Source organism: Prunus avium, chromosome 2 (genome assembly GCF_965620075.1).
Source record: "Prunus avium chromosome 2, drPruAviu1.hap1.1, whole genome shotgun sequence".
Taxonomy (NCBI): Eukaryota; Viridiplantae; Streptophyta; class Magnoliopsida; order Rosales; family Rosaceae; genus Prunus; species Prunus avium.
The window spans coordinates 2631630-2657383 of record NC_142285.1 but is presented as its reverse complement, the minus strand read 5'-3'; the positions used below and the strand labels follow the sequence as shown (position 1 = coordinate 2657383).

Genomic DNA, 25754 nt, shown 5'->3' with positions numbered 1-25754 from the left:
TACAACCAAGGTCCAAGAAATGATCCATACTCTCAAAGTTATAATCCAGGTTGGAGGAATCATCCAAACTTTTCATGGAGGAATACTCAGAATCAAGCCAATCCCCCTTCATTCCAAAAGCCACAACAAACATCATCATTGGAGGATATAGTTAAGCAGATGGCAATCAACCAATCCAATTTCCAGCAAACTACACAAGCTACCATTGCCAAATTGGAAGTTCAAATAGGCCAATTAGCTGCTGAAATAACTCAAAGAGCACCTGGGAAATGGCCAAGCCAAACCGAGATCAATCCAAAGAACCAAGAAGCCAAGGCCATTCATGTGCTCAGATCAGGTAAGATCATTGATAGTAAAGTTGATTCTAATCTTTCAAATGATGTTGTGATTGTAGAAGATGAAGAGGAGGAGACCACGGCTACAGAAGGGGAACATCTCAAAACTTCTCAATCTGCTCCTAATGCCAAATCAGATTCTCAGGAATCCAAACAATTCCAATTGCATAAGAGAGATGACAAATTTGTGCCACCACATCTTCAAGAAGATAGATACGTGCCACCCGCTCCATATGTTCCACCGATTCCATTTCCAGGCCGTCTTAAGAAAGCAAAGCAAGATAAGGCTTTTAAAGAGATTTATGATATTTTGAGTAAAGTTAATATCAATTTGCCTTTGCTTGATGTTATTGAACAGATTCCTGCATATGGAAAGTTCATCAAGGACTTGAAAACTCACAAGCTCAATTTCGCTCCAAATGAAGATGTAAAGCTTGACCAGAATGTAAGTGCTGTGTTGCAAAGGAAGCTTCCACCAAAACTAGTTGATCCTGGCAGCTTTGACATTCCCATTAACATTGGAGGCAATAAGGTTGGAAGAGCCATGTTGGACTTGGGAGCAAGTGTCAACCTAATGCCATATTCATTGTATCAAAAGCTTGGCTTAGAAGGGATGAAGAAGACTTCAATACGACTTGAACTAGCTGATCATTCTATAAAATATCCAAAAGGTATTGTAGAAGATATTTTAGTTCAAGTTAATACACTAATTCTCCCTGCTGATTTTGTAGTGATGGACATGGAAGACAATCCAAATGGAGATCATGTTGATCGCATTCTCCTAGGCAGGCCATTCATGGCCACTGCAGACACAGTTATCAAAGTGAAAGATAGCACCCTTTCCATGACTGTTCTGGGTGAAACTGTTGAATTTAAAATGCTTAATGCTCTATCTCAACCTTCTATCTCTCTTGATTCTTGCTTTTCAATTGATGTTGTGGATCATGAGGTTTCTTCCAAAATTTTGCAGAGAAAGTCTAATGATGCTCTAGAAGCTGTCTTAACACAAGAAGAGGAAGATCTTTGTGAACCGGAGTTCCAAGAAGTGGTGGCTGCCTTAGAAGTGTTTCAACCATACCCACCATCCTTTAGGCCACCACTCGAGCCTCTTGGACCATCATCCACGAAATTGGAGCCATCCATTATCACCCCACCAAAGCTAGAACTTAAACCACTGCCCAATCATCTTAAATATACTTATTTGGGTGCTAACGAAACTCTCCCTGTTATAATTGCTGCAGGTCTCACCTCACATGAAGAAGAGAGCTTAATTAAGGTTCTAAAAGAGCATAAAACAGCCATTGGGTGGACCATAGCAGACATCAAAGGAATTAGTCCAAGCATGTGCATGCACCGGATTCTAATGGAAGAAGACAGCAAACCATCCCGTGATGCCCAAAGGAGGCTAAATCCCAACATGAAAGAGGTGGTTAGAGCTGAAGTTTTAAAGCTACTCGATGTAGGAATCATCTATCCAATTTCAGATTCTAAGTGGGTGAGCCCTGTACAAGTTGTTCCGAAGAAGTCCGGAATCACAGTTGTGAAGAATGAGAAGAATGAGATAGTTCCTACACGAACTATCACTGGTTGGAGAGTTTGCATTGATTACAGGAAGTTGAACACATCCACTAGAAAAGATCATTTCCCCTTGCCTTTTATTGATCAAATGCTTGAACGTTTATCTGGCCATGCTTACTATTGTTTTCTTGATGGTTTTTCAGGTTATAATCAAATTCCCATTGCTCCGGAAGACCAAGAGAAAACCACATTCACATGCCCATTTGGTACGTTTGCTTATAGAAGGATGCCATTCGGTTTGTGCAATGCCCCAGCAACTTTCCAAAGATGCATGATGTCAATCTTTTCAGATATGGTGGAACGATTCATTGAGGTATTTATGGATGATTTTTCAGTTTTTGGTTCCTCTTTTGATAATTGTCTTCACCACTTGTCTCTAGTGCTTAAAAGATGCCAGGAAACAAACCTGATTTTGAATTGGGAGAAGTGTCACTTCATGGTGAGACAAGGCATTGTGCTAGGCCATGTGATTTCAAGCAAGGGAATTGAAGTGGATAAAGCCAAGATCGATCTCATCTCAAATCTGCCACCCCCTACCTCTGTGAAAGGAATTAGAAGCTTTCTAGGTCATGCTGGATTCTATAGAAGGTTCATCAAAAATTTCTCAAGCATTACAAGGCCATTGTGTAATCTCCTTGCTAAGGATGCTGTTTTTGAGTTTAATGAAGCTTGCATGGAAGCCTTTACTACCTTGAAGAGGGAGCTAACTTCAGCCCCTATTATCATAGCTCCAGATTGGTCTTTACCATTTGAAATAATGTGTGATGCCTCTGACTTTGCTATTGGTGCAGTTTTAGGTCAAAAGAAGAACAAGCTCCCCCATGTGATTCATTATGCTAGCCGGACCTTGAATGATGCTCAAATCAACTACTCCACAACAGAGAAGGAGTTCCTTGCTGTGGTTTTTGCTTTAGAAAAATTTCGTTCTTATCTTGTTGGTTCTAAAGTAATTGTTTATTCTGACCATGCAGCTCTTAGATACTTGCTCACTAAGAAGGACGCAAAACCACGCTTGATTAGATGGATTCTCTTGCTGCAAGAGTTCGATTTGGAAATTCGAGACAAGAAGGGATGTGAGAATGTGGTAGCTGATCATTTGAGCAGAATTGTGGTTGAAGAAAAAGGAGAAGCTGTGCTACCCTTGAATGAGACTTTCCCTGATGAACAACTATATGCTGCCCAAGTCAAAGAACCATGGTATGCTGATTTTGTTAATTATCTTGCTTGTGGTGTTCTTAGAAATGATCTAACTTCTCAGGACAAGAAGAAGTTCTTTTCCATGGTGAAACATTATGTCTGGGATGAACCTTTCTTATTCAAGCATTGCCCAGATCAACTCATTAGAAGATGTGTTCCAGAAGAAGAGCAAGAAAGCATACTTAGGCATAGCCACGAATTGGCTTGTGGAGGTCACTTTGGAGCTAAGAAAACAGCACTTAAAATTCTCCAATCTGGTTTCTTTTGGCCCACTCTATTCAAAGATGCGTTTAATTTTTGTGTTAAGTGTGATAGGTGTCAAAGGATGGGGAACATAAGTCGCAGGAATGAAATGCCATTGAATAGCATACTTGTTGTGGAGCTCTTCGATGTGTGGGGTATTGATTTCATGGGACCATTCCCATCTTCCTTTGGTTGTACTTACATACTTGTTGCTGTTGATTATGTGTCTAAATGGGTGGAAGCCATAGCCACCAAAACCAATGATCATAAGGTGGTGCTCAAGTTCTTGAAGGATAATATTTTCACAAGGTTTGGTACTCCAAGGGCTGTCATTAGTGATGGAGGCAGCCACTTCTGTAACAAGCCATTCGAAGCACTCATGAAGAAGTACAACATCACCCATCGAGTCTCTACACCATATCATCCGCAAACTTCTGGTCAAGTGGAAATAAGCAATAGAGAAATTAAGCACATCCTGGAGAAGGTGGTGAACAATACAAGGAAAGATTGGGCAGCCAAGCTCAATGATTCATTATGGGCTTATAGGACTGCATATAAGACTCCCATTGGGATGAGCCCTTATCGTCTTGTGTTTGGGAAAGCTTGTCACCTGCCAATGGAGCTTGAACACAATGCTTTTTGGGCCATCAAGAAGTTAAATTTTGATCTAGACAAGGCAGGCCATGCAAGAAAGTTTCAGCTCAATGAATTGGAAGAAATTAGACATGAGTCTTATGAGAATGCAAAGCTTTACAAAGAACGAACCAAGAGTTACCATGACAGAAACATTCAACGGAAAGAGTTCTCCAAAGGTATGTCAGTTCTTTTGTTTAACTCACGATTGCGTCTCTTTCCAGGAAAATTGAAGTCTAGATGGCAAGGCCCATTCACCGTGGTCAATGTTTCTCCCTATGGAGCTGTGGAGATTCAAAACCCTAAAGACGGCTCAACTTTCAAAGTAAATGGACAACGTTTAAAGCCATTCTATGAGGGAATCTCAGCTGGCATTCAAACAGGCCATGTGGTGGATCAACTTCCCTTTGTACCATCAACTTAGCTGATCACATAATGTCTTGCCAAGACAGTAACTAAGGCGCTTCTTGGGAGGCAACCCATGTGTTCAAGAAGAAGGTGCTTGGTAGCAATCGACCTAATCGCATCAAGGGGGAGCATTTCTATCCTTTCTCTTTACTTGTTTTGTTTTTATTTTAGTCGTTTTATGTTTCTGTTTCTTTAAATAATTTTTTTTTCATATGAGCTAACTTTTGGTAACCCCAGTGAGCACCTCCGTCAATACAGTGTCTAGGAGTTCTTTAGGCGACACCTTCGGTGTCTAAGAAGTTTGGGTTTTAAGCGGGACCATTGTGACCCCTCCAACCTTCCCGGATCCCCTGGCTGTGTTTTCTGAGGCCCTTAACTGGTCATCCGTGAGTTGCTTGTATATTTGTGTTTTTTTTTTTTTTTTCTTCTAAACTTTTTCTTAACTTTTCCCTTTATCATTTACTTGTTCTCAATCATCTTTACTTTGCTTTAACATTGAGGACAATGTTCAATTCAGGTCTGGGGGGAAGGTTTTCAAATTTCATTCATTTGTGTTTTCAATTTTCGTTCATTTGTCACTTTTTTTTTTTTTTTTTTTTTTAATTTAATTTTTTTTTTTTTTTTAATGTCATATAATCGATGCTATGGAGCTGCCATTGAGGTTTTCATATCAGAATTTTGCACTTCACAAAGCTTTGGCTCCTAGAATTCTGGTGGCTAAAGTACCATGCTCAAATTCTCGAAGGAGAATAGTGGAGACTACCCTAGTGAGCTATATTGAGCCCAATTGCTTTCTTGAGAGGGTTTAAAGTGTTTCTATTTCTCATCCCAATTTATTTTCTTCATTTCACTCTAAATGATCTCATTATTCCATTTTGATTGAATACTAAGGATGATTCTCTTTTGCAGATATCATGTGCTTGCTCTCATTCATGAATGAACTCATTGAAGTGATGCTAGGCTATGTGTGCATAACCATTCGATGTGCTTTCTTTTCACCCTACCTATATGTGTGTTCCATCAACCCTCTTGAAGCCAAACACTTAAAGCCTTTTCTTCTATCACCCTCATCATTTCCCTACCTTTGTATCTCAATCTGAGATACTTCACCTATTGTAGCCATACCCTATAGCTTAGAAATATACCAAGGTGTGCCAAGATAAAGTTTGAAGCAAGGAAGTTGCTGCCATGTGCCTAAATGAAAGATGGTGTGATTCTGTGCAATGAAGTTAATGAAGATGCAGATCAAATCAACGAAGATGAAAGTGTTTCGATTTGATCTAAGTGTAAAATAAAAATAAAAAATAAATAAATAAATAAATAAAGTCTATGCCAGGTGGTACCATGAAGTTTGCAGCCATGCCATTATAAGTCAATGCTACCTTGCAGATCAATGAAGAATGCAACCTTGGTATGTTCTTAAGTTACCTGTTTTTCCTTCCAATTCTTCCATTTCCCCTAACCTTACCTTTCATTACAAACCTTGTGAAAGACCTAGCTGATCTTTGAGGATGTATTCATGGGTGCTGGTAGGTATGTGTGTATCTCTATTCTTAGTATTTGATTCCCTTCATGAGATCTAACCAAATATTGTGCTTCTATGTCATATACTCACTTAAGCTTGTTTGAGAGAATAAAACCATTGGTTCTGAGTGATTGAGTGTTATCTGTGAGAATTAGAGTCGAAGCATGTTCTTTATTCAAGGTTTGAGTGTGCTTGCTTTGAAACCGTGTGCCTTTGAGCTATAGCTTCCACATTACACACTGATTGATCACCTATCTTGGCAACTCTACAGTGTTGGAGGTATGACTAAAGTTTTCTTTTGTTCTCATTAGTTGATTTCAAGTTTTACTAACCACTTTGTTTTGTAGAGTTAGTAATGCGTTTGTGGGTATCGTTTCTGTTAAACCCTCAGGAGACACAACTCCTCCTACTAGGGATGCCTAGAGGTTTAAAGGCTTGTTGCATACGCTCAATGCAATCGAGTTACCTACGAAAGTGGTTTAGTTAACTTTTTGTTTTTAACTTTGTTTTGTGTTGTTTTGCTCGAGGACTAGCAAAATCTAGGTTTGGGGGTATTTGATCGGTTCATAATTGTATATCATTTTGTACCCTTCTAGCTTATGATTTGGTTATGTTTTTGAGTTAAACTTGTGCTTTTAATCCTTTTTGTGTTTATCTTTCAGTTAATTGACATTTAGGTAACAATGATGACTTTGGATAGGAAATGATGTAATCCATGCATGTTAAGGCTTGATTTGGGTGAATGGAAGAAGGGCTTAAAGACAAACACATTTTGGCTACAACTCCTTTCCAGCCCAATTTCGTAGGTCAGCTTCTTGGCCTTGGATCAGCATGCTATGGGGCTTGGATGAGGTGAAGATCTTCATGAAACTTGTTCCAATGGGTGTCTAGTACAACATATCCAAAGTTCAGCCCAATTGGACATTTGTGGAGTGCTCAGCCCACCCAACACTCAACCCTGCTCAGGAGGATTTGCAGCTGCCAGCTTTGTCATGTGCCTCCATGTGCCTCACCCATGCTGCAACTGACTTTGGATCCAACATAATGAGTGAAGTGGGGAGGCATTCCAGCTATGAAAGTCTAAAGGATCAAGTTGGTACATGCTGGAGTTATTATAGAGAAAGCATGTGCATGCATGTAAAGCATAAATGAAATGAAGTCAACTCCAGTCTCTGTTCGGCAGCCAAATTGTAAGTCCCAAAACGCATACTTCTACTGCTCCGATGGGAATACTTTCTTCATAGAAGTTGTTCCAATGGGTGTCTACTATAACATATCCAAATTTGAGCCCCATTGGATAAGTTTTGAAACCTCTGGCCTTCCTACACCAAGTCTGGTTCAGAAGACTCGTTTTTGTTCAACAACCAAAAGAAGACCACATGGGTTGGCAGCAAAAGGCAGCCACAATTGATCACCTTTGATCCCATGTGAAGAAAGCTTGAGGTGCAGCAAAAGAAGTATGGGATGGGATTGATTCCAACCACACTAACATAGACAAGATGAAGTGGGAGTTATGGGTTGTATTAAATGAGGAATGGTGGTGTTGGATTTCATCATGATGTTCCTCCCTCTTAGCCCTATAAATAGAGGAGTCTTCAAGCTACAAAATTCACTTCAGCCATCCTCCACACTTCCATCATCCAGAAATCATCCTCATACATTCCCACAACCCCAAACACTCAAGCAATCAACCCAATACTCTAAACTGCCCCAAAATCACCAAAACAGCTCCAGAAAACCTCCCTTCCATTTCCCTACGAATTTCCTCTTTCTCAGCCATCACCACTCACTCAAGCTCATCTCAAATCACCTCCATATCCTTCATACATCCTTCTAGACGTGGAGAAGCTCTTGGAGAAGCATTGGACACTACAAGAACTTCAGAAAAGGGTTTTTCTACTCTTATGGCATTCATTATGTTTTCCCATTTCTATTTTAGTTTCTTTTCCATTATGAGTAGCTAAATCCATAACTAGGGCTTCGATGTAACCTAACATGAATATTCTGGGTTTATAAGTTTGGAGTTTCAAGTTTGATTCATGATTCATGTTCTTATTCATTATGCTTATAAGTTAACATGCTTGTTTGAATGATTGATCACCATTAGAACTTGTTTGTTAACTATATTGGTTTGAATTAAGAGTAGACACCATGCTTTAATTCGAATTGAACTATGAATAGGAAGAGTATGTATGGACATTCGACAACAGGGATTAGATACATGCTTGGTTGTTTAAATTGTTCTTCTATGCTTAATGGGTTCCTAATGCTTAATTTTAGGTTAGACAACAAATGATCAAATTAGGGAATTAGGAACACAAGGTTAGGACCAAACACCATGGCCTAATCATACTTTAGCTAGAATCAATCTTTGAATTTGAATTAGACTTGTTACTTGACTCCATATAACCCAGAATTGAATTGTTATGGTGATTCGAATGCCCTAGTCTCCAAATCTGTTTTCCAACTCTTAAAACCACTCTTTGTTACACTTGTTTATTTGCTTTCATTTGCAATTTCAGTTTGCTCACTTCCTTTCACAATCACAATCACTCTCACTTTAATTTCTGTTTTAGACTTAACTTCCTAACTTCTTGAATTCGGTAATCTACGTACATAACTAATTTGAACTTCTCAGTCTTCGTGGGTACGACCTCGTACTTGTCTTGCTATACTACTAATTGCCCCGTACAATTGCGAGTTAACATAATAATTAACAACATTGTCTCGTCTCCGTGCGTCGAGCATGTCAGATTGGTTAAAGGCTGCTTCTATCCTTCTCTCTAAGCAGTCGTTTGCTCTAGCTCTTATGCTTCTTTGGGCTCTTTGGAAAGACCGTAATTCTCGTATCTGGGAGTGTGTGGGTACTAGTCCCACGGGTTTAGTGTTTCAGGCCTCTTCGTGGTTGCAGGAGTTTCATAGTCTGCTCTTGGGTCAATCACCTTCAGTCCCCCTTTAGCCTATTCACAGATGGATTGCGCCTAGGGACGGTTTTGCCAAAGTCAACGTCGGTGGGGCGTGGCTTGCTGCCGATCGTTGTGGGGGTATTGGGGTGGTGATCCGCAACGAGTCAGGGAGCGTTCTGGCGGCTTGTTCTAAAAAAATTAGGAATATTGGGTCTCTTGATCATCTTCACGCTGTGTCTTTGCTGGCGGGCATCCGGTTGGCTGTGGAGTTGAATCTCCAACGGGTTTGTTTCGAGTGCGGCTCCGCCAAGCTTGCTATAGCTGTCTCGCAAGATACCTCTGTTGCTTCTAGTGGGGGGGTTTTGATTGATGACTGTTGTGTGCTCCTCTCTCACTTCCAGTCATCTTCCGTGGCCAATGTGCCTAGGCTTTGTAACCGTGTCGCTAACAGGCTTGCCTTGTTTGCTTTTCATTTGCACCAAGATTGTTTTTGGTTTGGTGAGGCCCCTGAGCTTGTTCAGGAACTCCTCACCCAAGACTGTTGCCTCAGCTAATCTTCACTGCAATGAATCGGTTTATTTCAAAAAAAAAAAGATTGGAGGACAAGAAAGGTGATAACTTCCAATCTGAATGCTTTCGTCATTCGTCTTTCATGATTGGTGACTATGATGGAGTTCAAAAGTTCGAGGCCTTTCGCGAAGTTGAACGTTTGCGAACATTCCTGCCACTTTCACTATCAAATACTTGGCAGACTAGATATCTGGCTCGTAAGGTAATTTTTGATTTATTAACTCAGATGCAATACTTACGGGTGCTTTCTTTGAATGGCTATGAAATAGCTCATGAGCTGCCAGATTCAATTGGTAATTTGAAGTATCTGCGGTATCTTGATCTTTCTCACACAAGGATAACAAGTTTGCCTGAATCAACAACCACTCTTTACAACTTACAGACATTGATACTTGAAGATTGTCGTTATTTGAAGGCACTACCTAGAAACATGAGGAATCTAGTGAATCTGCGTCATCTCAACAATTCAAATGTAGTTTCACTAAAAGCAATGCCTCTGCAACTAGGTCGGTTGACAAATCTACAATCTTTGCCTAATTTTGTGGTGGGTAAAGGTAGTGATGAATCAGGGATAAGAGAGATTGGATCCCTATCCCATCTCCGAGGGACATTATCGCTCTCAAAGTTGGAGAATGTGATTGATGCTGAGGATGCACGGAAGGCTGACTTAAAATCCAAGGAGAGAGTAGATGAATTGGTGCTAGAATGGTCGGATAACACACGAGAAACTCAATTAGGTGTGCTTGACAGATTAGAACCTCATAGAATGCTTGAAAAACTCATCATCAGGGGTTATGCTGGATTAGAATTTTCAACATGGATTGGAGATCGTTTATTCTCCACTATGGTGCATGTACGCTTAGACAAATGTAAAAATTGTCAAATCTTGCCACCACTTGGGCAACTGCCTTTGCTCAAAGAACTTTATATTACAGGAATGGCTGCAGTGAAAAGTGTTGGTCCTGAGTTTTATGGGGAGGGTAGCTTGCCTTTTCCAGTACTAGAGACTCTTGTGTTTGAGGATATGCAACACTGGAAGAAATGGCTTCCTTTCGCACAAGATCAGGTTTTCCCTTGCTTGAAGTTTCTTTCAATCAGCAATTGTCCTCAATTGGAGGGTAAGTTGCTCGAGAACCTTGATTCATTAGAAACACTTACAATTATTAAATGCGAGGAATTGGTGATTTCAATTTCCAACTATAAACAAATTGGTCGATTATGGATTGAAGGCTGCAAAGCGGTGGTGAAGACAAGTGGGGTTGAGTTTGAGTTATTAGAGTCCTTGGGACTTTCATATATTTCAGAGGTGAGGTTCCAAAGAGGGGAATTCACCAAAGGATTAAGGAAGGTTGCAAAATTGAGGATTGGCGGATGTGAGGAGCTGACATCTTCACTGAAGAATGAGGATAGAGTATTGCAATACTTGATTTCTCTTGATCATTTGGTTATTAAAAGCAACTCTTCCCTCCTTGAAAAGCTGGGAAAAGAAGCAGAGGAGTTGCTGCAATTGCAAATATTGACTTGCAAGCTTAAATATCTACATTTAAACAAGTGTGCAAGTCTTTCGAAGGTACCAGAAGGGTTGCATCACCTAACGGCTCTTCAACACCTTCAAATTGTTGGATGCTCAAATCTGGTTTCTTTCCCAGATGTTGGTCTGCCTCCTTCCCTTGAAGTCATATGGATTCTGGGGTGTCATTCGTTGCTGTATTTCGCAAAATACCGGATTCCCCCAAATCTAAGAAGAATAGAGATATTTCAGTGTAAAAGTTTGAAATCATTAGTAGAGAAAGAGGAGGATAGTTCTTCGTCTTCGTCTTCTTCTCATATTTCTCTTGAGCACTTGGGAATATCGAGATGTGAATCTCTAACGTCGTTATCATTGAGAGGCCAGTTGTTTCCCAGGGCGCTTAAAAGCCTTGAAATATTCTATTGTAGAGAGCTGCAGTTAAATGGGTTAGCCCACGACAACACTAATTATTGTCTTGAACGTATTAGCATCAAATTATGCCCAAATCTGAAATCGTTACCAGAGGGCCTATGCCACCTCACCAATCTTCAAACTTTAGAGATTTTTGGTTGTGGGAGTCTGGTTTCCATCCCGAGCCGAGTGGTGAGGGTTTGCTTTCGCCAACAACAACAGCCGCCTCCAGCCTGAGACAAATCAAAATCGAAAATTGCAACAAATTGGAGATGTTACCGGACATGCGCAATCTCAACTGTCTTCAGGAATTGAATATTGGAGGAATCAAGAATTGTAAGCCGCTGTGGGAGCTGTTGCACCCGACAGTTACAGGGAGATGGAATCACCTCTCTTACAAAATTGTCCATCAGTGGTGTAGACCCAAGTGTGGTTTCATTTCCACCCGACAGTTACAGGGAGATGGATATGGAGATGCTGCTCCCCAAAACTCTCACTCGTCTCTCAATTGGGGGCTTCCCAAATCTGAAGAAACTGAGGAGCAAGGGCTTTCAATTCCTCACCTCTCTTCGATCTCTTCAACTCCAGAATTGTCCAAAGCTGGCACATATTCCAGCGGAGGGGTTGCCTATTTCACTGAGGCAACTTTATATCAGTCGGTGTCCTCTGCTAAAAGATAAATGCCAGCCTGGTAGTAAAGGACGATACCTGCCCAAAATATCCCACATCCCCTGCATAGAAATAATGGATTAGAAGACGGTTTGAAGATGATGAGAACCCACACCCACACATGGGAGGACATGGACATGGTCAACTCCGACTCTCACTGTCCCCAGGTACTTCAAATTTCAAACATTATCAACACTTTCCCTGTACTCTTTATGGTGAGACTCCTTTTCTGTCATATTATTGCGAGTAGTTTACCTTAGTTTCATTTCAAAAAAATAAGTAATTTACTGATTTTCTGGTTCTGGCTCTTTCTTTGTGCTATTGTACCCTCTTGACTTCTTCAATCTTCATGACCCAGTCCTCGTATGATGTCTGGTCCAGTGTGAGAGGGTTGAAAGAAGGGACTGCCTCTCTTGCTTTCGGAGCTGCAGGGTGAAGAGCTGTGAAAGGACTGGATAGCAACAAGGTCATTTCATATCGTGGTAACATCAACTGAAGATGGTAAATCACTAACTTTCTGTTGCAAGTTTCAGATGTTTAATATTTTGCCATTTGGTTTGCCTTATAATATTTTGTCATCTCTGTACTGAGAAAACTTTTACCCATATTTTTCTTTCTTTTGTTTGCTTGGCTACAATCTTTAGAGGACTTGTAACCAAATGTTGGGACAACTTCAGTTTTTAAAGGACATCATGTAACCAAATGTTGTTCTTTGTTCTTTTGAACAGAAATATCGACTCAACCTGCCAGATACTTATGACAAATTCTTGATATTTGCACTGAGATATTATATTTGCAACTACTCGCAATAATATAACAGAAAAGGAGTCTCAATAATATGACAGAAAAGGAGTGTGACGCAAATATCTGTAGCAATAATAGTAAAGGACAATACCAAATTATCTTTTGAATCATGCTGAAAAATACAGATGCTATATACAGATTACCGTGTTTTTTTTAAAGAATGTGCTTCTGCATTGGCAGGAACGCTTCCAATATCCAGATGCTATATACAGATTACGGAAGTGGATGTTGTGTTGTGCCAGAATAGTCTTCAAACTCCCATCCCTTCAAGCTTCTCAAGAAACCGCAGCAGGGGAATAGTAAACTCGTATGGCCATGCTCTTTTTCTCTCCAGATGTTTTGTTTGCTCCTTGATTCGAGTGTGACGCCTACAATGGTATTGTCCTCTTTGCAGAAAGAGTTGAAACCATCCATTGCTACTTTCAGCAGCAATGGGAGTTAAATAGGCCCAAACTCAAAATTTCAAGAAAAGAATCCTCTTCCTCTGCAGCAGCTGGTGACAGTGGTGCAGAAAGGACTCAGAAAGATATCTATGATAGAGTTTCGTCAGTTCTTTGGACAACCATTTGCTTTAAATTTTCTGCCTATCAAAGCAAGAAGGATTGTTTATTGGGTCATGTCAATTCACTAGGCATTTGTAAACAGTGAGAAGGAACAGCAAACAATGAGATAGTTTTTTTTATACAAATTTTACAAACAAAAATATACTCTAAATTAATATAATCTACGGGGAGGGGAATTTGAACTTTGGTGCAATGAGGCAGGCTCACTGCCCGGGCTTAACCCGCCTCTCCAGCAAGCAATGAGATATTACATATTCATATACAGAATTCTTATTGCATCATCAATCAAATAAGATATGCACCCTTGGTTTGGCACTGAATTGTTGATGACCAATATGGTTGTGCTGACATCTACATTGTTTGTTGTTTTCTTTGTTTCTTTTGGTTCATTAGGAATAACTTATATTCTTTGGTGTTTGCATGTCATCTCAATTGTGTTAGGTCTTAGACTCTTAGCCGATTCTGAATTTTTGTTCTCTATTGGATTATATGTTGAATTGCATGTCCTTACCATTTTTATATGTTAAACAGTTCATCAATAAGAGATTCTATATATGATGGATGAATTTACAGCCATTTGGATTACAAATGGGGATATATATGACATTCTAAGAGTTCAATTATCTGTCTAAACTATTATAATCTATATATGCCAATATTTAAACAAAAATGAAATAAAGAAAACAGATGGGTTAATTGGCAAAGATCATGCTTGGTCTGATTGTCCACCCCACCACGATGCAAGCATATATAGGCGATATCTCTTGGTTGCTAGTTTATTTTCTAAATGCCCATCTCTTGCATTTTTATCGGAAGGTTACCGCACTGTAATTCCATAAACAAAATCAATATCCACACAAAAATAAAATTACTTACAATAATCATGTAATCTACCCTATGCTCTAATCTCGTATCTTTTGAATTCCAACCCACCGTGCATAATCAACCCACCTGTTCCACAATATAAAGAATCATGAGAATTGTAGAGGAAAACACAACCAACTAACATAATGAGATTAAAGGAGAACTCAGATCTTACATCAAGGACCCCAAGAATGTGTTGCCTGTTCGAACAACAAAGCAAATTGCACTCAGTATAATCTTGTGTTTGTGTAGCAAGGGTTCTAGAATTCGTTGTTCGATTACTCCAGCGAGAACTTGGTACCTTTAAAACAAAAGGTATATCATTATGCACGTTTCCAATAATAACAAAAATAAATTATTATCATTTCCGACTAGCCTCAACTCTTTATGAGCAATGATTAAATAGTAGTGTCATTGCCAAATAAAATAATAAGTCAATGAAATAATCAGGATATCTCTTAGTCCTTCTCTTAAAGATGAGATGCATGTTTCTTTAATCCCCCCTATCCAACCAACATCAATTATCATAGCATTGGTCTTCTTTTTTTTCCCTCAATCAAAAAGCTAAATAATGGTAAACAGAAGATTTCCTTCTTCAAGGTGTCTTCTGCAGATCCTTCCTTTGCTGCAGCACATCTTGTATCCATTGTTAGAATAATGGAAAGCATGTGTCCTTTCACATAAATAACTGTTCTATTTTGAGAGGTTAAAGAGTTTCTTTTTAAGACATGTTTATGGTGGCACGTGTCTTTGCATAGGAATAACTGGTGTATGATTTTTATAAAGGGTTTCTTCTGTCAACATGTTCTGGAGACTATATATGGATTCAAATAGTTAGAAGAGCTTGTTTCTCTTTTCCCCATGTGCTCTTAAGATAAAAAGCTTCTCGATAACTAGAAAGGCCCAGTTCCATCCAGAAATGCCACAAATGGTTTTTTTGGATAGATACTATTCTCCATGGATATGATAGTAACTCTTTAAAATACCAAGTTTCTTCAGTCAGTCTTGAAAAGTTTGTTAATGGTTTATGCTGTCAGTTCATGAAGGTTAGAGTAAATAATAAATAGATTACTTAAATCTGCAGAAAACCTGTGTACCTTAGATTGCTAGAAACTGCCATATAAACTCCATAGGCTACACTGGTTGATAATATGGGAACATCCTCTGCTTCACCAGCAAAAGATTTATCGATAGCTTTTCGTGCATTAATCAATGCATTTGTTACACCCGTACCAACCTAAAAGAAATTGAAAAATTGTAATCAGTCATATGACACCAAACGGCTACTAGCCTACTGAAACTGTCAACCATATAACAAACTGGAACCACATAACATCATGACACATGTATAGCCATTACATGAGTGGGAAGCAGATTTCATATGTGCTTTCTGCAATGAAAAACTTATAACACGAGACAAAAACAATCTAGTAATGTACCAATACTCCCATTTCTTTCACTAAATACATATAACATTGTAGACAGCAATTGAAAATGAAATGTACTTTCAATGGCAATAAAGCACACTAGAGCCTCAGAATTTATTTATAAGACTGGTTGGAGAAGCTTGTGCCTTTGTATATTATTTGGAGAAAAAAATTTACATCTCTATTATTGTTGAATGTTGATACAAAATTCAAATCAGTGGAGCTCTACCAATGGTGTAGTTTCCTTTTGCCACAATGTATAGGTTGAAATTTAGATAAGCCAAGCTCAAACAACCAAAGGTACACTATCATTAAATTAAAAACAGTCGAGGATTATAATGCTCAGTAAAGAATCATTTTGATAGACATATACTACATAAGTATCCTATGTGTTCAATACAATTTGCTATCAGAGTTAGTTTATGTGGCTGAGCAAAAGTTGATGTAGTTTTTCCTGCATAGCATGATGCTTCAGGGCTTTAAATACAATATTCTCATTAATTATATATTTTTTTTATGGCTAAGTAAAAGGACAATCCAGCCTTGCTTATGATGCATGTTGTATAAGTGTTCCAATACAACATGCAGAAGATACTTTAGGGTTAGTATTGGAGACCCTATAATATGACAAGAATATAAAGAGCCCAGGCCTGTATAGAATTTTTCATCAATGTTGTAATGGTTGATGCAACGTTAAATTAAAGCGTACATGCTCTATAATATAATGAGTTAGTTACAGAGGGTTAAATAGGTATGGAAAGTATTTGGTTATTGCTGAAAATTTCACTCACCAGAGATGCACCAGTCCCGACTGCAAATAGTTTAGCTCCATTTCTCTGAATATAAGATCAAAATACTATAAACTCCAATGCACGTACCACTAGAGACATGAACATGACTGCTAAACTGTTAGATAGCACATACCACTATTGCACCTATTCTCTGTAAGAGTGAGTAAGATGTTCCAGCCAAAGCTACCTGCAGACAGGAGTGATGACTCACTTGTTATAGTCATATGACAAAGTGGCAACTTAAAAGGCCAAAACTAATGAAGCAAGCACTAACCTGAAAAGCATTATCAGGACACCCATAGAAGAACTTAGCAAGACGCCCTGCACTGACTGTAAGAGGAGGTCGAAGTGAAACAGTAGGAGCAGGAAGCCAAACAAGCATAAAATCGGCTATAATGGCCATCACCTGAGATTTAAAAACAAATATATTAACAGTAAGGCTGCAAAAAGGTGCAACAAATAGAAACCAGAAACCCAACAGATAAAAAAGGCAAAAATAGATAGCATGAAATGGTAAACGGAACACATCAGCTATCATCAAAATTGAGGAAAACTTCCAGTTGTTACAAAGTTGAAGAAGTGCTGCAGATCTTTTGCACTCCAAGCAACACAAAGTTTAACATATATGAAAGCTTATGACTAGAAAAGGAACTTTCCTTTGAGATTAATAAGACTTCTGAAAGTATGGGGGAGTAATCAAATGAGTAAACAAATTTAAATGATGTACATTGCACCACGTCCTACTAGTAAAATGCAATTAAATGATAAGTAATCCCTGCAATTTATAACTCTACTTCAGAAACACAGTTGATATTGTCATTGCAACCCCATTAACAAATTCTAAGTCCAATTTCCAATTGAAGCAAACAATTTAGAGCACAGATAGCAGAAATGCCAACCAAAAATAAATAAAAGGATCATACGAATATAAAAAGACACCTAGAATCAAGTTGCAAGGATGCAAGGAAAGAAAAACACAAGAGTGGAAACTGAGGATCCTACAATCAAGCAACTCCTATTCAAAGGAAAATGACCAAAGACACGAATACCATTTCACAACCCAAAGATAGTTTTCTGCATCCATTCCAATTCACAACCCAAAACTCAACTGAAAGGCAGATTTTCCGAGTTTAACTTATTTAATTTTAATATTTATATCATATGACATATCCCAGATTCCGACAGTGTTTCTTACTGTTACACTGTCGCTCAGCCCAATTATACAAACATCAGTTGTATAAGCTGCTCATCTATGAAGCTGATGAAAATTACTTAGTTTGGAGGCAATAGTTTTCCATTCTGCAGCACAACAAAATCAAAGATCTTATTTATATGAGAGGCGTACCACATCTGCAAAAACAAAATCCAGCTCTTTGGTAAAATTTTCGCGGCGCCGCTCCAACTCTGCAGCAGTCTGAAAAATGAGCAACATTGAAAGAGCTCAGCTTACACCTACCTATACATAGCAGATACTCTGATCTGTATTCGATATTCAAAAGTTAAAAGATATCCGATGCATAACAGAGCCACCATTTCCATTGAGGCGCCAAATAAGAATTGTAGATGCCAAAGTATGGATCAACGGTCAAGATTTCACCTTTTCTATAACTTTATCAGATTAGAAGTTATCAAATTAGAAGCAGCACAGACCTTGGTGAATATTCCAACACCACACTCTATAGCAACCTTAGTCAAGAACAAGTCATCCGCAAGCAACCGCTCCTTAAACCCATCAAACCCAAGCAGCCACCTGAACACCGCCGACTTCTCCAGCTCAAAGAACCTTCTCACAATAGACCCCGGCACACGGCCCGCCTCTATCGCCGCCGCCAAGTCCTTGGGCAGGCTCTCCGACGACCGCCCCGCCTCCGCTATTGCCGCCACGGCCTCCACCTTGTTCCGCTCCCGGTCCTCACCGCCGTCATCACCGCCACCGTTGTCCTGATTGTTATTGTCGTTACCTCCGCCGCCTACCCCGCCGCCAGCAGGGGGGCCACCGCCGTATGCGGCGGATGAGCTGGCGATGAAGGAGAAGCGGGTGAGGCGGGAGGTGGTGAATGAGACGGAGGGAGTTATGGTGACTTTACTGCGGGAAATGAGAGTGGGAGTGAGGCTTTTTGGGGATATAGAGAAATGCTGAGGGTTGTTTGGTGAAGGGAGAAAGAGAGTTTGGGTAGTGGAGAAGTTGGAGAAGCTGGTGACTGCTGCCATTGTTGGTTCTTGCTTGCTTGCTTTCAGTTTATCCCTCTCTCTCTCTCTTTCAAGAAGCAGAGAGGGAATGTTGAAGTGAGAAGAGTAGGGGCGAGTGAGAATTTAATTCAGAGAATTGGGTTGGTGTGATTTTGGTTGGGGAAGGAAGAATGGAGTAGATGATCGATCACACGAGCCTTAACAGACTCTTCCTGTCCTCACATATGCTCTCTCTCTCTCTCTCTCTCTCTCTCTCTCCAACTGGTCTTGGTCTTCTTCCTGTTTTATTTTTATTTCTTTTTGGTTTTGATGAATGTTCTGAAGACATTTTTTGTGGACCAAAAGTATAGTCTAATAATTGAAAGTTCCAAATGATAAACCATCTTGCTCAAAAGAGAATCACACATTGGAGTTGTTGTCATCCCATATTTATTGTGTAAACCGGGTCAAATTAGTAAGTCCATGTAAAAATTCTCTTTTGAGTAAATCCCGTTAGCATTTCTCTTGAAAGTTTATGGCACTTATTCTTTAAATAAGAAAATAAGAATAAGTATTAAATTTGGAATTTTAAAATTTCAAGTTCAATGTGTTTTCAATTAAACATTTGTTGCAATGTAGCAGCCTCAGCTAACTCTCTCAAGAATTCTCTTATAATTAGTTCATGTTGTAAAAGTCTTGATGAGTGGAGCCCACGCATTTGGAAATAATGAAGAATATAAAGATGATGTTGGAGGAAGATTTTGGAGATCGACTGCACACTCACGGGAAGCCAAGAAACTTTCCCTATAAGTGGACGTCCTCCCTTCATTGTAATGAATATATAGTATAATGAATATATAGTAAGAGAGAAAAAGAATCAATGAAAATATCATAAGAGCATTCATATCGCTATTTGAATTCTCTAAATTCTCTCCTCAATTTCTTTAGTTTTATAACACGTTATCAGCATGAATTTGCTCTCAAAATACCAGCTGAATTCTCTGATGAAACCCAGATCTTTTATTCTCTTTCTTCTTCCTCACCACCATCATCATGGGGTGATCTCTGCTTCCAAACCTTCATACTCGCATACACACCCTATCAGTACCTCACTGTCTTTTTCTCTCCCTCTCTGTCTTTCCCTTTTCTCTTTCACTCTGTTTAATTCTAGGGAAACTTCAGAAGAGAAAAATGGGTGTGGTAAGTATTTCTACTTGCCTTGCCTCTCTGCTCATCTCACTCATATGGGTGGCTGAAGCAAGAATCCCACTGGTGTACACTGGGGGTGCATGGAAGCAGCTCATGCCACCTTCTACGGAGGATCTGATGCCTTTAGCACCATGGGGCGTGGAAGAGTACTTGGGTGGGCTTGTTCCTAATGGGAAGAAACCTGTTTGTGGAAGCAATTCTTGTAATAGAGGCCCTGACTGCTCTCAAGTTTTAGGAAACAACACCGAAGGGATAAGTTGCCCCCTTATCTTTCCTATTACTTTATTATTTCTATACACAATTTAATACTCATTCTAACATCTCAAAGCTAGTGATATTTGCAGGTGAAAAGAAGAAAAGCCAACATGATTTGTCTAGCTTTCAAACTTATATATTAGTATAATAATATTATATTATCTTATCATGATGTTGATAAGATTCCAACGAAAAACAAAAATAGGGTGAAAAAGCTTCCTGCAACTTTTAGCATTAAGCATTATTGCTAGAGGTTTTTCTGACCATAGTAATATTCTATATTTATACATATATATATATATATATATAGTAATTCTATGGACAAGCCTTGTCTGCGTATCAGTGGAGTATGAACTCACTAGTTTCAACAAGGCATTATTCTCTTCTTTAAGTTTCTCAACCTCCTGTTGAGACTCATGAAGCTTTCTCTGAAGAGAAGAATTTTCAGTGTTCAACTCCTGAATCTCATTTGCTCTAGCACGCAAACGATTAGCCATGTTAGAAACAGAAGCAGCACTCTGAATGCTAAAAGCCAATGAGTCATCAATGGCCTCTTCTTCAGACCTCCAGGTTAACAACATGTCATCCATAGGAATAAGGAAATTCCTAGCTACTGTGACAGCAGTAGCATCATTCATCATCACAGAATCATCAACTGTGAGATGACGATTTTGGGATACAAAGGATGGGTGCCAAACTTTGGCATCACGGGTTGTTGTGGGAGCATCATTTAAATTGAAATGATTTGGGCGGGAAGAAGAGGAAGCCATTTTTAAAAGGTTTTTTAGGAAAGTTTTAGAAAAACTGGACTTTCAGAGAATGAAAAGGAATTGAGTTGAAACACAGTTGCTCCAATCAAATCTTGCAGAGGTAATATCTATAGGTGGAAATGTGGCACCATTTCCAGGATCCCAATATTTCCCTGGATCCCCATATTCTTTTTCTTTTCCCAGATTCCAAAACTTCACACGGTCTCCAGTAATGTCTGTCGGCACTTTCGGCGTTTTCAAGATTATTTTCGTCAAAGCCGATCTTGCTTTGCGGATTTCACGGAGCTACTTTTTCAAAAGCTCCCCTAGAATCTCGCAAATCTCTACGGTTAATTTAAAATTCACCGGATTTACTTATTCCTCTTATTTGTGTATAAATATGTTACTAACGAAATTTTCTTTGCAGAACACACTCAGTTTCCTCCAATTTTTCTTCATATCCAATGATGCAATATCCACTTGTTTTTCATATTAGTGAGCCCTCGATGTGCTTGAGAAGCGAGACTATCTCTGATCATCAATTCAGGAAGTGAGACTATCCCTGATCACATTTCGGCAATGTCAGGGAACTGTAAAGGCGACCACATGCTCCAATCTCCTGAAGTTCCTCTAAATCAGGAGAAATGAGAGTTTGTTGTCTGCGCTCATCAGCTTCCTCACCTGATTGCTTACCTTATCTTGCAATTAATATCATAATTTTTGCATTTTTTTCTCTTTTTATAACTCTCTGTTCATAAAGGATTTTATTTTGTTTAGAACGAACATCCGAAGAAAGAATCCATGAAATAATCCTAACTCTGAGGGTTATTTGTTTTGAACAGAGAGAAGAATTGTGATTTTTGCTCTTGCAGGATATAACTAGATCATCAAGTGTCACATCATATTTGCAGGGCCGATACGAGCTTGAATGATACTTGAGAAAAGTTTCTCCCACCTAATGATGTAAGAAATACTTGTGTTATTTCATGCTTGTACTATTATTTTGATATTTTGTACTACATCCTTAAAGGTAACCAAATGAGGAGATAAGGCCGTTCCGGGAGAACGCCGTGCAAATGGCTATTCCAGAAGAGTGGCTTGTATCGTTCTAATATGTATCCATGAATTATTAATGCAAATTTCACAGATTGCAAGTTGGATACATTGACAATACACTGCACAGATTAAAGTCCCATAAGAATAGAATATGGGTATAGCAGTGATCAATATGATGCACGCCTGTTGCGTAGCAAATGATATGGATTGAAGTCCCTGAAGGACAATCCTTTAACATGTCAATGGTAATACAGTGCACGCTTGATGCGTAGCAAATTATATGGTTTCAAGTTCCAGAAGGACAATTAATTGACATGTATGTATTAATCTGTGGCATGCCTGTAGCATGACAGATATATGGGTTCTAAATGTTCCAACTCCTTAAATGGAGATTATCCACGCCCTACTGTAAAATAACGCTCCACTGGAGGTTATGATCCACATTCTCACATAATTCATTCTATAAGATATGTCTGTCTGGAAAGAGACAGTAAAAGCCCCTTGAAGTGGCTCGGGTACCCAAAAGCAAAGAAACGCTTATAATTGATGCATGTGCATGCACATGAGAATGGTGGGATCATGAATTGATAAATAAAAATTTTGGTTTTGGAGTAGCTACTCAAATCATCAATGGGCTGTGTTGATTGGAACCACGTTCTATTATTAAATGTCGACAATATCATTGGCCAAAATGGAAAGAGGCAATTCCATTACAGATGAGAATGAACGTGAAAGAACAAACCCATAGTACGAACCCCAAAAGATGTTATACTGAAAGATATACTTGGGTGTTCAGAATAAATGGGAATATACCCATTTTGTATGACACAATGTTTCTGGCAGAAATAAGGAATGTTGGGTTTCTCCATATTTACAGATGCAATTGTGCCTTCTTATTGCACATTTACGGAGACCAACATATTATCTTTAAGGGTTATTAAATGCACGGAGCATATCGCCAGAAGCGATTCCCTAAAGATGTATAAGCAAAACAAATAGCTGGATATAAAGCTATATAATGTGTCATGAAGTATAATCTCTTAAATCCATGAAGGATTGAAATTGCATGAAGCAAGTCCTTGAAGGACGTGTGCCTGAAGCACAAATTTTGTACTCAATACTAATATGTATAAATTGCCTCAGTGAGTACACTAATTACGATATGGTTGCAACACATTACAGCTCTTAAAGAGTTGATAATTGATCAAAACTCCTGAAGAGTTAATACTTGGTTAAAACTCCTGAAAAGTCCAAGTAACATTTGTCTCGGCTTGAAGATCAAGCATTATGCCAATGAGATTATTGCTTATACTAAGAAAGTATTGAAGCATTTTGTGTGGATTATCCGTTGAGCACTTAAATGATTTTCCGGAAATATACTGAACCGGACATTGTATTTTCCAGATTGAGCTCAGCTCCATCACCACCACTTTGGGATGATGTGAGGCATATTTGATGCTATCTCCGCATAACACCATATACGGGCATACAACACTATTGTAAGCGAACTCCACTTGTGGCAGTGCAACATCCCATTGCTTCGCCCTGTCTCCGCAAATGCTCTTAACCATGTTTCCGAGGGTTCTGTTGGTAACCTCAGTTTGACCATCTATCTGCGGATGAGCGGTCCTACTACGATTCAAGTATGTACCAAACATCCTTCACAAGGTTATCCAAAAGTGGCTAAGGAATTTGGTGTCACGGTATGACTTAATAGATTTAGGAACACCATGCAACCGCACAACCTCCCTGAAAAACAGTTTTGCTATGTTGGAAGCGTCCGCAGTCTTCTTGCAAGCAATCAAATGCGCCATCTTGGAAAGCTTGTCAAACAACAACAGAATTGACTCCTCGTTGTGTACGAGGGAGTCCCATAACAAAATCCATAGACAAGTCTTGCCAAATATCATCAGGGACAGGGAGAGGCATATAAAAACCAGTATTTTAGGATTGCCCTTTAGATACATGACAACTGTAGTACTTCCGCACAATGGTGCTGACATCTTGCTTCAAGTGTGGCAAAAAAATAACGTTCCTCTATACTAGCAAAGGTTTTATCACAACCCAAATGGCCACTCAGTCTACCCCCATGCAAGTCCCGAATCAATTTCTCCCTTAAATAAGAAGTAGGAATGCACAATCGATTGCCCTTAAATAAATACTCCTTATTAACATGATAATTTTTCATTGGTTCATTGCAAACAAACTTAGCCCAAATTTCCTGAAAATCCTCATCAGTCTCATACAGTTCCTTTAGAAATTCGAAACCCACAACTTCTTGAGCCAAAGTAACAAGCAAAGTTTCTTGACGACTAAATGCATCTGTTACACAGTTAAGAACTCCATATTTATGTTTAATAACAAATGGAAATTTCTGTAGAAAAGTAGCCCACCTGACATGCATCTTGTTCACACTCTTCTAGCTATTGATAAATTTCAGGGCTTGGTGGTCAGTGTAAAGCACAAACTCCCGCTACACTAGATAATGTTCCCCTTGTTTCAGGGCTCAAACCACTGCATAAAACTCCTGGTCATAAGTGCTCCATTTTTGGGGTGCTTCACTGAGTTTTTATGAGAAAAATGCAACCGGTCTCTTCTCTTGAGACAAAACAGCTCCTACACCCACTCCACTCGCATCACATTTGACCTCGAATATCTTCTCAAAGTTGAGAAGTGCTAGAATTGGTGCTACGCTCAACTTTTCTTTGATAAAGGCAAAGCTTTACTCTTGCTCTTCACCCCAATTAAATATTTCATGCTTCAGGCACTCAGTAATTGGTGCAGTCAGGGTACTGAAATGGCGAACAAAACGCCTGTAAAAGGTTGCAAGCCCATAAAAACTCCTCACATCATTGGTTATTTTGGGGATAGGCCACTCTCGAATGGCTCGACACCTTATCTTCATCCATGTGGAAACCATCTGCACTAACAACATAACCTAGAAAAAGTAACTTTTTTGTGACGAAAGTACACTTTTGTCAAGTTAATAAACAACTTGTTATCTTGCAGAGCCTTCAAAACCTCCTTCAAATGTATCAGATGCTCGTCGGTGCGTTTGACAACCCAAATGGCATCACTAACCATTTGTACAATCCATCATTGCTCTTAAAAGCTATTTTCCACTCATCTTCAAGTTTAATCCGAATCTGGTGGTACCCGCTCCTCAATCAATTTTGGAAAATGATTTAGAGCCCTCCAAAACATCCAACATGTCCTCCAGGCGTGGAATTGGAAATTTGTACTTTATGGTGATTTTGTTGATTGCACGGCTATCAACACACATGCACCATGTATTGTCCTTCTTCGATACCAACAATACTGGAACTGCGCACGGACTCATACTCTCTAGAATAAACCCTTTCTACAGCAAATCTTCTATTTTTTCTGTAACATTCCACATCGACTAATAGAGAGGGGGTGATGTGCCTTATATGTACATGCCCGCCTCCATCTAGCGTGAGGCCTTTTGGGAGCTCACTGGCTTCGGAGTCATGCGAACTCCGAAATTAAGCAAGTTGGGGCTAGAGCAATCCCAGAATGGGTGACTCACTGTGAAGTTGCTCATGAGTTCTCAGAAACAAAATCGTGAGGGCAGAGAGGGGGGCCCAAAGTGGACAATATTGTGCTATTACGGAGCCGATCCGGGATGTGACATTTTCTCTGAGAATCTCATTCTCCTTAGGGCTTATATGATAGTGGGGTAGATTGGGAAAACTAGCTCCAGGATTTGATGTTGTATCTCTCATGGGTGGTAGCTCATTAGGTAAATCATCTGAAATCAATTCCTGAAAATCAATTAAAATTTTCTTTACCTCTCTAGGGCAAGACATATCATCTGGTAAGGCAGCCAACAACCCCCTCACATGCACAGGGTACACGACA

At 39.3% G+C, this 25754-nt stretch overlaps 1 protein-coding gene and 1 pseudogene across 2 annotated transcripts; one reads left to right on the top strand and one right to left on the bottom strand.

Annotated features, from left to right (window-relative positions):
* The first annotated feature begins 9400 nt into the window (after nucleotides 1–9400).
* On the top strand, nucleotides 9401–13477 carry LOC148296245 (putative disease resistance protein At3g14460; annotated as a pseudogene). Its single transcript, XR_015833629.1, has 4 exons — nucleotides 9401–11461; nucleotides 11560–12152; nucleotides 12344–12486; nucleotides 12970–13477. The product of XR_015833629.1 is annotated as a putative disease resistance protein At3g14460 (transcript).
* Nucleotides 13478–14127: 650 nt separating this feature from the next.
* On the bottom strand, nucleotides 14128–18930 carry LOC110774491 (protein RETICULATA-RELATED 4, chloroplastic-like). Its single transcript, XM_021979036.2, has 8 exons — nucleotides 18085–18930; nucleotides 17780–17848; nucleotides 16709–16840; nucleotides 16568–16621; nucleotides 16435–16479; nucleotides 15314–15453; nucleotides 14392–14517; nucleotides 14128–14303 (listed from the first exon to the last, which is right to left on the bottom strand). The coding sequence occupies exons 1-8, from the start codon at nucleotides 18643–18645 to the stop codon at nucleotides 14255–14257; spliced, it is 1176 nt and encodes a 391-aa protein (XP_021834728.2). The 5' UTR covers nucleotides 18646–18930; the 3' UTR covers nucleotides 14128–14254.
* Between the last annotated feature and the right edge of the window lie 6824 nt (nucleotides 18931–25754).